The following is an 18,249-nucleotide window of genomic DNA, read 5'->3' as shown; positions in this document are numbered from 1 at the left end:
CAAGAACCTCTGACTGCATGCCATATTACAGATTTTGACCATACAGTTGACCAATACTTCAAATGTACCAATCACATGGCTTTAACTTAGAAAATTCAGAAGCCAAAGGGACACTGATTAAACACTTGAAGGAGTCAGCTGACTCTACTGCTCAAACTAAAACATCAGTTTTGATGACTTGGCAAAGTCTGATAGCTTGGAAAAATGGAAACACCTTCCAAAAGCAGTACAAATTGTACAACAGGCTTTTAATGTTCATTAGGCATACATAATACAAAAATATTAAATATATTCAAGAACACATATTTGTTATAAATCTGAGTATTTGAAACTAAACTCTTAAGTTATATTTACCCTTGTCCAGAAGAACCATATTCCCATATTTCGAATCCCTGCCATTGAAGTGAAGATAAAGTACATAACAATGGTTGTGATAAGAATATAATCAAGTGGAAAAACCTAAAACAAGAATATAAGCAGTTAAAGCAAGGAAAAAAGCTCTTCTCCCACTCTAAGGAAGTAGCTTCTACTTCTGTAGCTTATATCTGAGGTAGTCAGAGTCCTATTTTCAAGTTTTACATTGCTGACTCCAAATATAGCTAACATACCTTGCTGCTAATAGAGCTTAGACAATTAGTTCGGGAAAGCACTAAGCATTTTTATTAATTTAGGACATGCCTTAATTTGAAGTGTTATACATTTTTAGATCAAGAAATACTTAATTATTTTAAATATGCCCACAGATGACAAGTCCGCAGTGGCAACTATTTTAGGACTGCGTATTTGTGACTATTTTTCAGATCATATTTGCATACAAAACTTGATTTTTATATTTACATTAATAAGCGTTTGAGATAATATTGCTGCTGAAAACTACTCAGTGAGCTACAAGCTTAGATGTTCAATAGTTCTAGAAGCCATGGGGAAGCAGTGCATTGTGCTAACCCATTGTACAAAGAATATAGGAGTAACTTAACTGGGGGGGAATAAAGCACAAGCTTAATATTCAGCTTTTCTTTTTCTCAGTTTGCTCATGACAAACTTAAATTTGTATGTGTACGTGTTGTCTTCCAACTCCACTGAAGTTAACTGATTTATGTTTTTACGTTAGGTTTGCTTCCAAGACTAATGCCTTACTATAACATATCCAATGTAGCCTATTTTCCAAAGTGCAATATATTAAAAAGTGAAAAACTGCATTTATTTTACTAAAAAGGCCTAAGCTATCCAGTACACCAACTAGAATATATGTAGAACATGGGATAAAATTGCTTTTATTCTGTACATAGTAACTACAACTGCTGTCATTCTCTGTTGCCACTGTATTTTCATTACATCAAAAGCATTTTCAAGCACCACCTTCCTTGCCCAAACTAGATTCCATTCACCCAAATTTTTCATATCAGTAACTAACAACTAAAAATTAATAAGGAAGTTGCCTTGCTTTTACTGAACACACATACAATGGTGTTTTAATAAATTACTTGGGGAGAAGCTTAAAAGAAAACAGAAGAGCATCCTTACATATGTATATTACTACTTCTTTACTTACTCTTTGAAGAACTGGTAACAGCATATTCAATGGATTGGTCAGATTAGTTCCTAGAATTATAAATCCTGAGTCGAAGCCAGCTGAATGCAGAGCTTTGTCCAAACTGCAATAATTAGAAAAACTCTAAGTACTGTGGTTCCCTCAGAGCTTTATCTTTAGTTTAAATTAAAAGGACAACTCAAAAAGAAAAAAAAAAAAAACAAACAAACTGAACTAAACCCAGAGAGTGACAGCTGTCTAGCATCTATACTGACACATGCTTTGCTTTACCACACTCACTGCACTTGTTCTGTGAAAGATATATTGATTTCTGCATCTCCTCAGCATATTTGCTTTTCCCTAGTTTGGGTCAAAGCTTATTTTCCCAGTCTGAAAGATCAAAAAGGCCAACATTTGAGATCTCTGGTTAGTGTGAATTCACATTGAAATCTACCAGATTTGTAGCTGGACACCATGAAACCATTCCAACATAATACACATCAAAATAGATTAAACATGTTATTTACTGCAAGATTTTAAGCACCTGTTACCCAGTCAAATAAGTACCTGCAATAAGATTCATTCAAGCAAGCAGAATACCTCTGTAATATGAATTAAACTTCCTGAACATATATGTTTAACTTCTCTGCTGAATTAGTGCTGTTTGCTGCCTGAAACATGTTCTTTCTTCCATTTTTTGGTACATTTTGCTCCATTTCAATATATAGTATAATGAGAAGTGCAGTTCTATTGACAGAAATGTAATATTGAGAAGAAGGGGGCTGAGGCAAACCACCCAAATTTTTATATTAAAGCAGAAACTAGATAGTTTAAATGGTCAAGGAAAATGCTGAAATATACTTACTTTGACAAGAACAGAGAGACAGTGAAGAGCAATGCCACAATGATGAAGAATACTCCCCACACAACCTACAAATAAAAGTTTAAAACAATTTAACTGAAAGTGTTCGCAGTTGATGCAAGAAGTGAACACTTGCCTTCGTTTCAATAACAAACTAATGATCTTGGAGCTTAAATACACCTGAAACAGTAACTTTTTGGTAAATACTTGAGAGAAGTGCTCATATCTGTTAAACATAGTTTGTCAAGTACATCACATGCTCTAATGTAATATACAGATCTATCCCAATGTCAAGTGACATTAAGAAAAGAGATAACATTACATTTAATGAACCTAGTATTTAGCAGAATTCACAACCTATATTCTCAGTATTATGTGGAAAACCTTAACTATGTACGTGTATTTAGGTTTAATTAAAGTACATGCTCTACAAGAAATGGAATTTCTCTTGAAGTCTGAGAAACAGCCACAGTAATATCCAAATTGAAGGCATTGAAGGTGAAAATGTTGTAAAACAGTAAGCAAAGCTCCAAGATACCTTCTGCACTTCTTCATTGAACAGAAGTACTACATATGGATATTGAATGGATTTTAACCTTTTCTTAAAGCCCAATTGAACAATTGACAAGTTATGTATCAGCAGAGACATCCCAAATGCTCTTCAAGCAGCAATAAAACAGTTCTGCAAGAGTTGACATGTAATTAAGTGATAGACATTACCACTTCACAGGCCAGCTCTAGTCAACATAAACAAGTTCTCTGACATGCTTCACAGCACAACCATAGTCTAGGAAAAATTATCCACCTGTAACTCTGTTTTAGTTTGTGATTCATGAGTCAACAACTCACAGTAACTGTCACAGCTTTCAAACCACAAAAACAAGGAGACACTGGAATACGGTCCAGACTGTAGGTGATAAGTATGAGTAACTAATGCACATATTGTATGCTTTCCTGTGAGAACACAGCCAGAGAAGAGAAGTGGTAAAGTCCCAGAGATAAAATATAGGGCCAACATGTTTGCCAAATTTGAGCTTTATGTGAAAAGTTACAGACGCTTAATATTAATACACAAGTTGTATTACGTACTTTTTAGATCAAAAGGAAGCCTCCAAAAACTTAACATGAATAGTTAGGGGTACTTGTCCTTTCAATGAAAGAGCTCAGTCTATATTCATAATGTATCATAGCAGGATAACTCCACTAAGAATTGCACGCTGAAAGCTTTTGTTCAGCTGAAATTTCAGCCCATCAGCTTCAGCACTCAGCATTAGCAACAGCAATGACAAGAAATTGTTTACAACCCACCTGCCTCTCCCCAGCTTTCCCAAAAGCAGCCTACAGTTGAAAGTAATGCTGAAATTTCTTCCTACATCTAGTCAGCAAGAAATACTTTATATGGCAATACTTTTCATAAAATTAGTTTTCAAAACAAGGTATCTACTGAAAATCAAAGTCCTAAGTTGAAGAGACCAAGATAAAAGCCTTGTCCCAGTAACCATCTCCTTTGCACTGGTTAAGTACCATGACATTAAGTTCTATTCAGCTAGCTATTTATCAAGTAATTCCTTGGCAAGACGCTTGTTCCAAATGCAAATATTATCAGAATGTCTCTCATTTCTGCTAGATACATGTAATTTAGATTAACCTAAGCTGACAGCTATAGAATTGTTCCTTCTCCTCATTTTTGTATGTTTGATAAAAATTAAGATATTCAGATTTTCTATGGCAGTAGCATTAAAGTGGATCAGCTAGAATTTGTTCATTTTTAATCTTAATCAGAGTTGAAGCAAAGTAAGATTTTCCAATAGCTCAGAATTCACTATAGGGCTATCATTATGTAGTACTGAAGTAAATAAAAAAAAAAAAGCAGTTGATATTCGGGGTGGTAATTGATAAACTTGACCTATGATTTATGTGGTAAAAAGGAAGTTGGAAGTTATTTCAATTTAAGTATCAAAAAGTGGTAAGTATTACCTTTAGAGGTCGAATAGCTTCACAAGCTTTTGTCCACCAGCTTTTCTCAATAGATTCCAGATGCCTCTCTCTCCTTCTAAGTGTCCTTAATCTCTCTTCTAGTTGTTGTAAAGTCCGTCTATCCCTAGATGACAGAGGACGACCATCTCTGCACTGGTTATAAAGAGAGCAAAAGAACAAGAGTCATCAAGAGAACAGACTTGACAGATACTTAAATCATTTACAACAATTCTAAAGAATTTGTAGTGTATAATTCATGCGTGTATAATTCCTATGAATATCAAGAGAATGAAGCGCAGAGGTCACCAACTTCAACAAGAAGAATTCCTATTAGGTGGCAGAAAACACTTTCCACACTGAAAATGCCCAAATATTTTAACAGGGTGGATAGTCTCCATGGCTAAAAATGGTTTAAAAGCACAGCCATGATTTGAATAACCTGATCTAACCTGAAAGAAGTCCATATTTTGTATGGAGAGCTGAACATACTGATTTTCAGGTCACTTCCCATTAAAGTTCATGTTTCTTGAGCAAAAAACGGATCAGATAAGAGGTAGCATCACTACAAGAGTTAGTTGAATGTACCAGATAGTTCGTTTGATTATTATGTTTAAGAATCTATTTTAATTTTGAGCCTTTAAACTCTGAGCAGGAGCCATTACACTCTGCTGTAAAGTCAGTAGCACATCCATACAACTCAGTTATTTGCTATCAGCAAAAGCAACAAAATGGGCATTAGGTAGTTGAACCAAAATTGTTTCTGACATTAATGCTAGCGTATTGCAAACTCACACTTGGATAAAGATTCTTCTTAGTATGAAATGCACTAAAACTATATTTTAAAGTTTTGAAATTCCTTATTAATTTTCTCTTACTTTAAAGGATCCTTCCTGCAAATCATGTAACAGTGAAGCTAAAAGAATTAAATAAGGTTGTCAAAAAGACTAAGACCACATTATAGGCATACATAACACATAAATTGGAGATTACAATGTACTTTTAGTAGGAACACATGTACTACCCTATATAGCACCTTTGTGACTTAAAAAGGACTTTTTGACTAAAGCTCAAGCTCCCAATCTGCAAGTTCAAGCTTCAATTATTTAAGACTAATGAATTGAACCTACCAGAGGTACTAGTAGTATAAGAACATACTACATATTGAATCTCAGTAGCATATCTTCATACTTTTAGTTTTTACTGTATAGTACTCTCAGTAACATTTTCTTCACAACCTAATGTGCATATAACTGAAAAACTGAAGATGTCCATTACAGAATGAGGCAGAATCCTGGCAGAATCCATAAACCAAGAAAAATTAGTCTGCACAAAAGATCTTACTACAATATAAACATAAATTAAGAACTTTCTACTTTTTGAACCTATAGTTTAGCCAGACTGAACAACAGGATGAACAACTGCATGCAAATTATCATAACCCAACAAGGTCTTCTGTAATAAGTAACAATCCATTTGTCACAGATTTCTCACTTTTCTCATATTGATTTCAGTAAGGGATGCCCTTGGTGCTGTAGTACTTTGTGCAAAACCAAAACATGACAATTTAAAACTGACTACTTTTTAGATTTCTTTATTTGACAAAATATCTAGAACACTGAAGATGCCCACACTAGGTAGAGGTAAGCCAAGTATCAAGGGAAGACTGTTGGAACTGCTTCAATATCTGAGGTCTACTATCACAGAGCACACAACAGCACAGATGGACTGCCAGGATGGAAGTGAGGCACCTCGATATCACTTTTCCCAATCAAGGCTGTGAAAACACTGGTCAAACCATTATCTGAAATGGTTTGAAAAAGGAGGTGGGAGATTTTCTTCTATCATCTTGTATATGAAGAAATCTTATCCTCCTTTGGCTTGCACTCTGAGATTCTTAAAAGTCTCTTGCTATTATGAGGCAAAGTATTCCCATTAGCTGCAAAATCATCATGGGTTTACAAATGGTGTTCGCATCCTAGGGATATTTAGGACTCACAACAGCTTTCCATATGTATGCTTTTCATAAAGAAATTATTTATAACAGCAAGGTACATTAACTGGGAAGCAAGATTATCTGGAGCTGTTATTTATTCATAAAGATGATTAACAGTTTGATGCATCTAAATCATGGCAGCTCTATGTGGCAACTATCCAGTGTTAACTACACCACACTGAATAAGTTAAGAAAAGTGGATGCTGTTTCTGGTAGCAGACCAGGTGAGGTTAATATCTACTAAGCACCTCTTTCATCCAAGCAGGCCTAGAGAAGTTTGAGTTTGATTTGTTAACACCTCTTAACTAGACACAAATAACTACTGCAGGACTGACAAAGAATGCAATCACTGCTACACAAGTGACCATATGTGTTCCAAAGTAACTCAAATAACTGCAAGCTATTCATTTCTGATTTGCTATTCTTTCCGGAAAAAAGACTCTTCAGCATGACCACGAACTAGTAAGCAAGGGAAACAAAATTCACTAAGAAAGTGAGAACAATAAAGACCTTACCTTGGATTTAATCCTCAATAAATGTTGTTCCACTTCTTCAATATCTTCAGTGTTCTCTAAACGTTCATAAGATGCACTGGTAGTTCCCTTAATCAAGTTTAGAGGCAAAGCTGACATACCATATGCCTTAAATAAAAAAGAAACATACATACTTCATTTTTCTGCCATGTATTTACATCTGATAAGGCAGCTCTGTGTTGTAGCTATGAGGTATCATTACTGGGTATTTTTTCCACCCCATGTGCATATTCTGACTAAGGCAACCAATTCATTTCCCCTTTTGAGCAAAGCATAAACATACTAGCTAATTTCAGCATTCCAAATCATTGCCAGTGGTACTTAAGTGTCTCACGACCACTCAGACATGGATTAAGACTTCATATAAGCACAGCACACTGACAATCAAATTAGCCCTTGTTTTTTGTAAAACAGATAGCTTCCAGAAACCTTAATTTTCCCACTTTAGATCAAAATCAACATTTTGTACAACACAGGAATTTCTAGATATTGAACATTAGCAGTTTCAGGAGCAAAGTATACACAACTTCTTTGCAGCTAGTAGTCTTCAAGTTGCTTTTAAAAGAAAATTGGGTTAAAAGTACCTAATTTACTAAAACCAAAATTCTGCAGTAAAAAGGCAGCAAAAGTTATGTGAACAATTAAACTTAGTTACATTCCAAGACTGCTTAGATACCCATTCACATTCATAAATTTTGTTGGAATTTATTCCTCATTATAAATTCTATGTCATTCAAAGTGTTTTGCCAGCTTCTACAGCAACTCTACACCCAGATTTTTCTAATGCAAAGTCCATAAGCTTTCCAGTAACATAAAAAGAAACATATTTGAGGCAAGGCAAACAACAAGAAAATGGCACTACTTTCTCTCTGTTACCCTATGATTCTTATGGATCAAGGCCAAGATCAGAAGTTTCTCCAGGCCGTTTAGCCATTTATGGCCATTAGCCATAAGCTTGCAATTTGTTTACAGTGGATCATATCTTGTTTTTTGGTTCAGAGCTCAGCAGGAAGGTTCTTTTCTCCCTCAGCAATTAACACACAATTTTACTAGAGTCTTTGATATCTGAACACTTGCTAACTTCAAAGAATTGTTTAGGTTGAAAAAAGACCTCTAAGATTATCCAGTTCTACCAGTAACCAAACACTGCAAAGTCCACTACTAAACCATACCCCTAAGGGCCATGTCTACAAATCTTTTAAATATTTCCAGAAGCTTCGAGAGCAGTTTCCTAGATGTTTACAAAAATACCACTCCCTCCTTCAAGCACAGCTTTACATTTCCTACTGAGAATAGATTTAACACAAAGCTAGTGTGTTAAAAATGTCACCGTACATGCTGTCATATCATGAGTTTTCTGTACACAAGACACAAATTGACCTGCTTAGAAACCTACTTCAACATACTAAAGTGTCATGCACAGAACCCAGAGCAAGGCACTGTCTGTTTTTTGATTGTATTTTTGAATATGGCATAACTTAGCCTGGACTTGACAACTGTTGAACAATGTGTGTCAGCTCTCCCTTTGTACATCTCCTCTGAGAGTATTAAGCTGCTTTGCCATGTACATGAGGCTGCAGATACTGTCTATCTGGACTTCAGCAAAGCCTTCAACACCATATCCTATAGCATTCTCTTGGAAAAGCCAGCAGGCTTTGGCTTGGACAGGAGCACTCTTTGCTGGGTTAAGAACTGGCTGGATAGCCAGGCCTAGAGAGTGGTGGTGAATGCTTCTGCATCCAATTGGCAGCCAATCACTTGTGATGTTCCCCAGGAATTTGTGTTGTTCTCAGTCTTGTTTAATATCTTTATTGATGATCTGGGTGGTGGGATTGAGTCTACCATTAGCAAATTTGCAGATGACACCAAGCTGGAGGGAGGTGTTGATCTACTGGAGGGCAGGAGGGCTCTGCAGAGGGATCTGGACAGGCTGGATCAATGGGCCCAATCCAAGGAGATGAGATTTTACAACATCAAGTTCCAGGTCTTGCACTTTGGCCACAACAAAACCCTGCAGTGCTACAGGCTGGGGACAGAGTGACTGGACAGTGGCCAGGCAGAAAGGGATCTGGGGATACTGATGGACAGCCAGCTGAACATGAGCCAGTGTGCCCAGGTGGCCAAGAAGGCCAATGGCCCCTGGCCTGTGTTAGCAACAGTGTGGCCAGCAGGAGCAGGGCAGTGATTGTCCCTCTGTACTCAGCAGTGGTGGGGGTGCACCTTGAATGCTGTGTCCATTTCTAGGTCCTCAATTTAAGAAGGATGTTGAGGAGCTGGAGCAAGTCTGAGGAATGGCAACAAGGTTATTGAAGGGTCTGGAACATAAGTCCTGTGAGGAGCATCTGAGGGAGCTGGGGTTGTTTAGCCAGGAGAAAAAGAGGTTCAGGGGAGACCTTATCCCTCTCTACAGCTCCCTGAAAGGAGGTTGTAATCAGGTGGGGGGTCAGTCTATTGTCCCAGGCCACCAGTGACAGGACAAGAGGATGTAGCCTTAAGCTGTGCCAGGGGAGGTTTAGGTTGGACATAAGTTATTCACAGAAAAGGTGATGGGACCTTGGAATGGTCTGCCCAGGGAGGTGGAATGACCATCCCTGGAGGTGATTAAGGAAAGACTGGATGTGGCACTTGGTGCTGTGGTCTAGTTGACAAGGTGGTGTTAGGGCATAGGCTGGACTTGATCTCAAAGGACTTTTCCAACCTAGCTGATTCTGTAAATAGCACTATCCCACAATTCTCTAGTCCAAACAAAGCATTCCTTCAGCTTTCATTTATGGCTTCATCTCTGCAACTTTGTAATCATGTCCATAAGCCTTCATTGGAAACTGTACAGTTTACCTGTTTGATAAACCAGGGGACCAAAACCAGACACAGAATTTCCAGGTATGGCTTCGGAAGTGCCAACTACAATGAAAATGCCTGCACTCTTGCCAGGCAAACCCTGGACACTGTATTTCTTCTGCAAAGCACACTGCTGGATCATGCTCAGCTTGCTGCCCACTAGGACTTCCAGGTCATTTCCAGCAGAACCATCTCCCAGCTGATCAGACCCAACTAACTGTTATTTGAAATTAACCTACTGCAAGAAACTACCTTATCTTCTAGACCTGATGTCATTCTTGTTGGCCCAACCTTCCCATCTGTCCATGTCTGTATGGTGGTTCTTTTTTCTGTTTTATCTACTTGTCCCAGTTTGACATTTTTCAAACTATATGATTACTCAACCCCATCACCCAGATCATTTACGAGGACTAAATAGCATTGGGCACATACTGACCCCAAAGAGCTTACTCAGGTCAGCTAGTAGCATAAATACAGAATTTAAGTGACATGTGAACACCATACAAGATCATAAACTAGAATGCAGGTTGAAATTTATCTGAGGTCCCTCTCTGGAACCCAAAAAATTTCTAGCCAGTGCCAGTATGCAAAAGCACATAAGAGATTACTCTGACAATGTGCCGAAACAATTTTACAAACCTGAACTTAGAAGCAATTAGATTTCAGTAGCTGAAGTTTCCACCTGTTTTTCAAACAGCTAACAACATCAATTAACATATCAAGTATTCACTCTATGAAATAGGTAAGAAAGAAAATCCAGGGCTTTAAAGCTTAATCTAAGTTTCTACAAAGAAAAATACAACTATCAAAGTGATGTATTGTTTTGCTGTTTTTGAAAATGTGAACTACATACTTGAACATCAAGCTTGCTCTAGTGATAAAGGCTGCCTAAGGTCTTTACCTGAATATAGAAGAAGCTAATAGTAAGATGATTATGCAAGTAAGACTCACATCAGTGTGGAAAAAGGACACCTTGGTCCTTCAAGATAACAATATATAGAATGAAGGACAGAAAGATGACTCATCTCATGTGATGTGCCACAGGTCTGAACAGAAGCTGTATTAGCTCATTTTCAGGGCTGCATTTCCCTTCAGGCTGATCAAGGAGTTCAAGGCTGCCCTGGACAAAGTTTTAATCCCCTGGGTTAGTACAAGTATTAAATTATTCAAGGAGTATTATTTTAGGCATCTGCAACTTAGCATGCAAACAACGTATTAAGGATAGCAAAGGGAAACAATGAAAGATGTACACTACAGTCAAGAGAGGGCTCAGTCCTGAAATAAACTGTGGGTTCAAATTTTGGAATATAAATCAAAACATATCAAAAGAGCCTTTAAAGCAGTTAACAATTTATGTACACGAATTGATATAAAATAAGTAATTAATTCTTGACATATTTATATCACTAAAACAACAGATTCCAGGACTTATTTTTAGATTATTTTTTTTGTCTAGAAGTGTTAAGTCAAATAAGAGACACTGTACCAAAGTGTAAAACCAGACATCCAAATGTAATAGTCAATTACAGTATACAAGCACCTTTGTAACATAGGTTCTTTAAAATGAACTGAGTTTGGTACTAAACACTAACTGTTCAGGCTGGTATCTCATAACACAAGTTGCAAGAATAGGTCCCTGAGGCCTCAAGCTCTATCTCTGCTCTTATTTGGATGCTGGATCAGCTTCACTGAAACCACATTTTTGAGTAGGAGAATAAAAAAAATCTGAATTTATGGTTAAACCAACTTATTTTAGAGACATCTCCCCTATCTTGAATCACCACAAATGCTCAACACAAGAGATCATCATTATGATTTAGCTTAAGGGCTGGAAAGCCAAATTTTAAGAGCTCACTACATATTAAATCCAAGTCAGAAGCATCATCCATGAGCAGTTGTCTTGTTCTCATTTGAGTTTCTGTCCATGGGCATCTCTAGATGGATGAAGTTTGTACTTACAGACTTTTTGAAGTATAAGGCCTTCTACTCTAAAGGATAATGGGAAAAAACACAGAACAACATACTTCTGCAGAAAACCCAGCTTCCCAACCCTATTAGTACAGTTTAAACAAAGCTTTTGATACTCCTGTCTTATTTGTTACTCATGGAAGTGGTAGTTCAGTCTGAGACAGTAATTTTAAAATAAATCCATCTAAAGCAGGAGCCTGTAATTCCTATGAATGCAACAAACAGATCAATCAGTACCTTTATGCAGTGTCAGTTGGCACTGAAAAGCAGTGAGAAGCATGCTCTACCTGTTCTCTGAGCATGCCACTGAACCCAAATAAACTCCATGCTCCAGACAGAGCATTAAATACCTTGTGAGAAATGACATGAACATTGCATCTAATTTACTTAATCTCCACTTCTTCCAGGTCCCTTCCCTATCTCATCCTGCAGCAGATTCAGCCACTCTTGTGTCATTCAGAGTTAAGATTTAGAAGGAAAAGTTGCTGTTCTGATTCTTAGTCTCTTTCAGACTCAGCAACACCTGAGACCTGCCAAACTGATATAACCTATGGCCAGGTAAGGGAAGTCTTTCTCATCAGTTGTCTGCTATGCTAATAATAGTCACTCAAACAGAAAGCAGAACAAAAGTGAAGTTGCAACAAGTTGTAAAATCATGTTTTACTGAAATTGTTGCATCAAGCAAGTACTTCAGGGATAAACTCTTGAGTATTAAAAAGATCCAGAAAGGTTTCCACTGGAAACCATCACCTCTAGTGTAAGATTTCTAAATTGCACAAACTACGAAAGAGTTTCACCTAAAGGAAGTATTAAGGTGGGAACACAATCATCAACCACATCATCCATAAGCACACAGATCAGTCAAGAAGACAGCAAACCACATTAAAAATAATATAGCAAATTACTTTTAAGATAGAGTTAAACAACTTACAGCTGAACATCTACTGTAAAGAGCCTGAAGCCATCAGGCATTATAATTTAACTGGAAGTTGATTGTTTCATTTTCTAATCTGCTATGTTCAGCTAATAAGATACAGCCAAATGTTTAACCTGTTGCCCAAACAGGATAACCTCTCCTTGTCAGAGATCAAACAGAACAAGTAAATTTTTTCTCATCAGCTTGGTGCACAGAGGTAAAAATGAAGACAGCTTAATTTTTCTGGTTTAAGATATTTAAACTTTATTTCAATAAATTATAAAAAAGTACTTGTGTAGCATATCAGAATGACTTCCTACTCCATTTATTATTAGGGGTCTATATATCATGCAAGTGGGCTTTAAAGTGGTTATCACTGAAAAAGATGTATATTTAGTTTTGTGCAAGAAGTGTAGAAATAAATATTGACAAGCATTTCTTGCACAGCAGTGCCCTCTAGCGAAATCACATAAAGCCAAATTATAAAGAAAATTCTTATAACCACTGTATAAAAGAGACATCAGAAATGCACCCAGATTTTAAGACACAAATATTTAAATTCCTATTTTCTAACAACAGCTTATTTCAATACTTCACCTCAAAGTGTGACCATGAAAAACGAAATGTTCAGTTCTACCAACTAGACAGACAAAAATGCATCTATTCAAGTTAGAGACAGCTAAACTATTTTAATATATGCAGTATTTAAGAAATATAGTGAAGTCTGAGCTAAATTTCTTCAATACAAATGTCCCAGTTAAAAAAAAATCTCTCCATATAAAGAATTATTTTGATATAGAAGATGATTTTACATACTAGTAGCCTAATTATCTTTTTATTTGAATTATGCTAATCAGAAGGGAAGTCACAGGATACCTTTTACCCTTCACAACAATTGACACAATTCAATTGCTTATATTGAACAGTTTCATATAGATACTAGGCCTTCTTGCCAACATTGCTTCTGACTCAGCTCGTTGGTCAGTACAATTAAATAGCCTCAAGGGAGTGCACTTTCAGGTGTCACACCAACACAAGCAACACTGAGTTTCTAAAAGGAACTGGGACTCCACCTTGATTGAAATTGTACCTTCTCTGTGCAGCTTAACTGCATAGTTCTCCTGAAAAGTAATCTGACCTTCCAAGGACTCAATCCGCTTTCTTCTAAAGCCATGTCTCTGTCTCTGACTACCTTCTTATACTACCATTCAAAAATAAAAATCTGAATTCAAGAACCTTATTTCAACAATCTTGCATCATTAAGCACGGGAAACAGCAGTTCATATATCATCTCTTAAATTATGAGGGGTAAAGGAGAAAGCCTAGTAAATGTACCTGAAGATGGCAAACTCTCTCACAGACAGCTGGCTATTTGCTTCCTCTAAAAATCTCTCATACAGCTTCAAAAATCATTCAATGTGTTATTTGGTAAAATTTCAGTTTTTCATGGGAAGTTTTAGCACCCAATCTTCAGTTGCTATGAGAGCACAAAACTTTTTGATTAACATTGTTATAAAAAACAGTTCAAAGCATGAAACAGATTGACCAAAGAGAACAGGTAGGTTCACTAAGGGAATTCGTGCATGATCTGCAGTATACAACATGAATCTTGCACTGCGCACTTGTTTCTCCATTTCTCTATTCTTCATCCTTACAGTATCCTGCTATATACACACCTTAATTTCTCATAATAATGATTTCTCTCTACCATACAGACTCATTATTTGTCAATGTTTAAGTGGACAAAAAAATGCTGTCAAGGTCTCTGAAATACAGAAGGCCAAATGCAACAGCCTCTATACTACAGCTATTCTACTATGTGCTGTGAACTTGTGCTTGCTGGCCAAAACAGCTGTGAAAGAGTTAACTCTGCTTCAGTTACAATACTGACCATAATTATTTTGCCTAGCTGTCACCTTCTATACTGCTCCATCAGGCTTAGAAAAGCATAAACAACCAAAAGATTAATCTACTTTCCAATTCTAAAATTTTAAAAGTACAACACTATCATTTATCCACCAGTTTAATATCTACAGCTCTCCAATAGCATAGTAGGAATCAGGCTGTTAAAACAACCATCAAACTGGTTTGTTATTTTGGTTATTTATACTTCATAGAGAGGTGAACATAATGAAAGAATTACATTGCTATTTCAGAATTGGCATTGAAGTGATTAAATAGCAATGATGATGAATGTTACTAACATCTCAATTTCTCAATAGCTGTTTGAGGTCTACTTAAAAGAATATCTCTAGTGAATGAGTGCTTTTAAGGTTAGACAGATTCTAAATGGTTTTAAGCTCTTTGGTTGTTAACGCCAACTGCAGAAAAGTAGATCATAATCTGGACAAAAATTAGGTGTGAAAAGGTCATCACATTTGTGAAGTAGACAAGCTAAGCTTTCTAACATTTCCTCTTTCAGGACAAAGAAAAAATGAGCATTTCATAGTTGCATGAGAAATCAGATAATGCTTATTACATGTTTGGAAAAATTACAAAGCTAATTATAATCATCCTTCAAGGACATGCTAAATGAGATGCACAAGATCACTCAAAAATTAATCTGCCTATCGTTGTATGAGTACTCATTATTCTGTCTTGAATTCAAAGAGCAATCTGGAGCTGACAACAACCATTGTTCTAATACCTAAGGCCACATAGAACCATTTCAATGCAAAACACATTAATGAAAGAATAGATGCAAACTACATCATCTGTGAAACTGTTTCAAACTCTCCCCGAGCCAAAACCAGCATAGCTCTGCAGGCCTAATTTATCATTTTCTTGTTACTATTCCATATTTATAGACATAGAAAGCTGTCAGTATAAATCATCAAGGTCATGGATTTGCAGAGCCCCTCTGAAGATCACTTGTTCACATGTCTTACAAAACAATTTTAAGTATCAAGCATTGTACTTCAGTACTATACATTAGGTAATGCCAAAAAAGTAGACTTTGTGAAAAAGCACGAAAACAGAAAAGGAACTATCAGTTAAGGATTATGTTGAGAATTGAGATATATCAAGACATAGGTCTAAATAATGTTGTTCATTTAAACATTGAACATACTTGAGAAAATAAAATCTATGTTTATGCTCTTGCTGGTAATATTAACACATCAAGTGAACATTTGTAGACTGCAGCTATATTATTCACCTGCACCATTTCATTATTTCCCTTTAAAAGTTAAAAATTTAGCACACATCTTGCCTAGTTGCATTTCTTTTGTCCCTTCCTGGTCTTCCAAACTGTCAATTAAAATTAAGATTATTCTTTGGTGTATTCCGGAAGGAAATGAAACATGAAATTTTAGTTATTAGATTCTAAAAAACAGATCAAAGTCAGTTAAAAGGAACTTAACTGCAGCTTTTATACTTTTACATCCATTTACAGAAGGAAGCAATTTTGCTTTTTGTCCAACCAAGTTGCAAAGTTACAAAACTACAGAAAAAGAAATTTGTACTACTTAGATTAAGAATATGCATTAAGTTTGCCAATTCAGAGTAGGGGAATGACCACTCTACCTTTCACTTACCCAGCTTCTGAAAATTACCACCTTCCAAAGTACTTGAAAGTTATTACTATCTTCTGACAAAGACTAGTCTTGCACAAGCTAGCAGTTATTGAATCATAACTAATTTTCTGACGTGGCATAATTTTTCAAAGAAGTGCCCACTGCACTTTTTAAAATGCTAGCTGTACTAAGATGAATAAATCATAGTAAGAATCTCTAATAAATCTTTTCTTCCTTTTTTCCCCACAAATGAGCAGATGTGATGGAATAGTTGTCCAACATGAACTAAATAAGGTTTTAACAGTAAAACCAGTATTGTGCAAAAAATTATTCCAATAAAGAACCAATCTTATTGTCAATCATTGTCACCTCAACCATTTCATATGCTAGACTCATGCTTAGCAAGAAAACACCTCACACCATGAGGTACTGTTGTACCCACTGGTACCATTTTAAACCCTGCAGATCCACACAGCAGAATGCCTGAGGTTCCGAGGGACTCTGGAGATCATCCAGGTCCAACACCTGTGCCCAAGCAGGCTCCCCTAGAGCTGCTTGTCCCCAGATCATGTAGATACAGCTCCTGACTATCTCCCAGGAGGATACTCCACAATCTCTTTAAGAAACCTGTGCCAATGATCAGTCACCTTCACAGTGTTTCAGCTTGTGCCCTCTGTTTCTGGTCCCATGCCTAGGCACCTGTGAACACAGTCCAGCTCCATACTCCTGCTATTCTTCCTTCAGATGTCCATACATTTATAAGACTTCCCCTAAGCCATCATTTAGTCCTGGCTGACAGTCCTGACTCTCAGCCCTTCCTCGTAAGACGGAAGTGCCTTGATTTATATCTTTGTAGCCTTCACTAGCCTCCCTTCTACAGCTCCATCTCTCTTGTACAGAGAAGCCCAGAACTCCAGGTGTGGCCTCACCTAGGCTGAGAACAAAGAGTCACCAACCACCTGCTGGCAATACTCCTAGTGCACTTCAGGATACCACTGGCCTTCTCTGCAGCAAGAGTACATTCCTGGCTCATGATTAACTTGGTGTCCACCAGAACTTCCAGTTGCTCCCAGAGCAATCAGAGCTGCTTTCCTCCTGAGTGGTCCCCCAGCATATGCACACACTCATTCCCCCTCAGCTTTGTACATTCCCTTGCTGAATTTGATTATGTTCCTGTCAGCCCACGTCTCCAGCCTAGCAAGGTCCTTCTGGATAGCTCCAATATAAACTCCAGAGGCTATTCTCCCAGTTCTGTGACACCTGCACGTTTGCTGAGGGCTCTCCCCCATCATCCTGATCATTAATCAAAAAGTTGAACAGACTGGAACTAATATCAATCCCTGGTATACACCACAAGTGACTGCCCTCCAACTAGACCTCATGCCACTGATCAACATCCAATGGGCCTAGATATTCAGACAACTTTCAATTCACTTCACTATCTGCTCATCCAGCCCATATTTCACAAGCTTCTCTTTGAGGATCTTATGGGAGAGGCTCAACACGGGCTAGACATCCATTTTTCAAACATGGTGAAGCCACATCACCAACAAGAGATGTTGTTAGCATAATTTAACAGTACAGTAGTGTGTGAAGAGCTGAAGGCTGACATGGGAAGTATTACTCTGAAAATAGTTTAGCTAAAAAGTGTTCATCAGAAAAAAAAAAGTGAAGGTTCAGAATTAAGTGCTAGGGAGATCTGCCCATAAACTTGCTTGCAGAATTCTGAATTATGTTTAAAAATGGTACTGTAGCAATATGAATAGGATCTAGAGACAGCACTCACTCAAACTGTTATACACAATTAGAAAGAAGTCATGCTGTTGAAAAACATTCTGCTTTAGCAGACATCTGATTGATTTTTGGTTTCTTTGGTTCTTACTTATATGCTTGCTTACAGTCTAAGCTTTTGGGAAATTTAGAAAACTCAGGTCTGTGCCCACATCTTTAAGAAGGAAGTACCTTAGGAAGAATAAATGCTCATTGGAATGACCATAATAAAAAAACTTTAAAAACCCAAAGCTAAAAAGAAAAAGTTTATAGGGCAAATGGAAGGAAGCAATTTGAGAAATTACTGCTATGGACTTTTTAATAACGTGAGATACTTGTCAAATAC

At 37.0% G+C, this 18,249-nt stretch overlaps 1 protein-coding gene across 2 annotated transcripts in view; it reads right to left on the bottom strand.

Annotated features, from left to right (window-relative positions):
• Positions 1–18,249, bottom strand: part of LMBRD1 (LMBR1 domain containing 1) — a 66,775-nt gene that overhangs the window by 18,214 nt on the left and 30,312 nt on the right. For both annotated transcript variants that reach the window (XM_014870249.2, XM_014870250.2), the window contains exons 8-12: positions 6,879–7,004; positions 4,371–4,523; positions 2,397–2,461; positions 1,553–1,655; positions 355–459 (exon numbers count right to left, since the gene is read on the bottom strand). In XM_014870249.2, the coding sequence (XP_014725735.2) occupies positions 355–459; positions 1,553–1,655; positions 2,397–2,461; positions 4,371–4,523; positions 6,879–7,004 (552 nt within the window). The remainder of the gene's footprint in view (positions 1–354; positions 460–1,552; positions 1,656–2,396; positions 2,462–4,370; positions 4,524–6,878; positions 7,005–18,249) is intronic.

The sequence above is a fragment of the Sturnus vulgaris genome, chromosome 3 (assembly GCF_052056855.1).
Source record: "Sturnus vulgaris isolate bStuVul1 chromosome 3, bStuVul1.hap1, whole genome shotgun sequence".
NCBI lineage: Eukaryota > Metazoa > Chordata > Aves > Passeriformes > Sturnidae > Sturnus > Sturnus vulgaris.
This window is presented reverse-complemented; position numbering and strand designations above follow the sequence as displayed.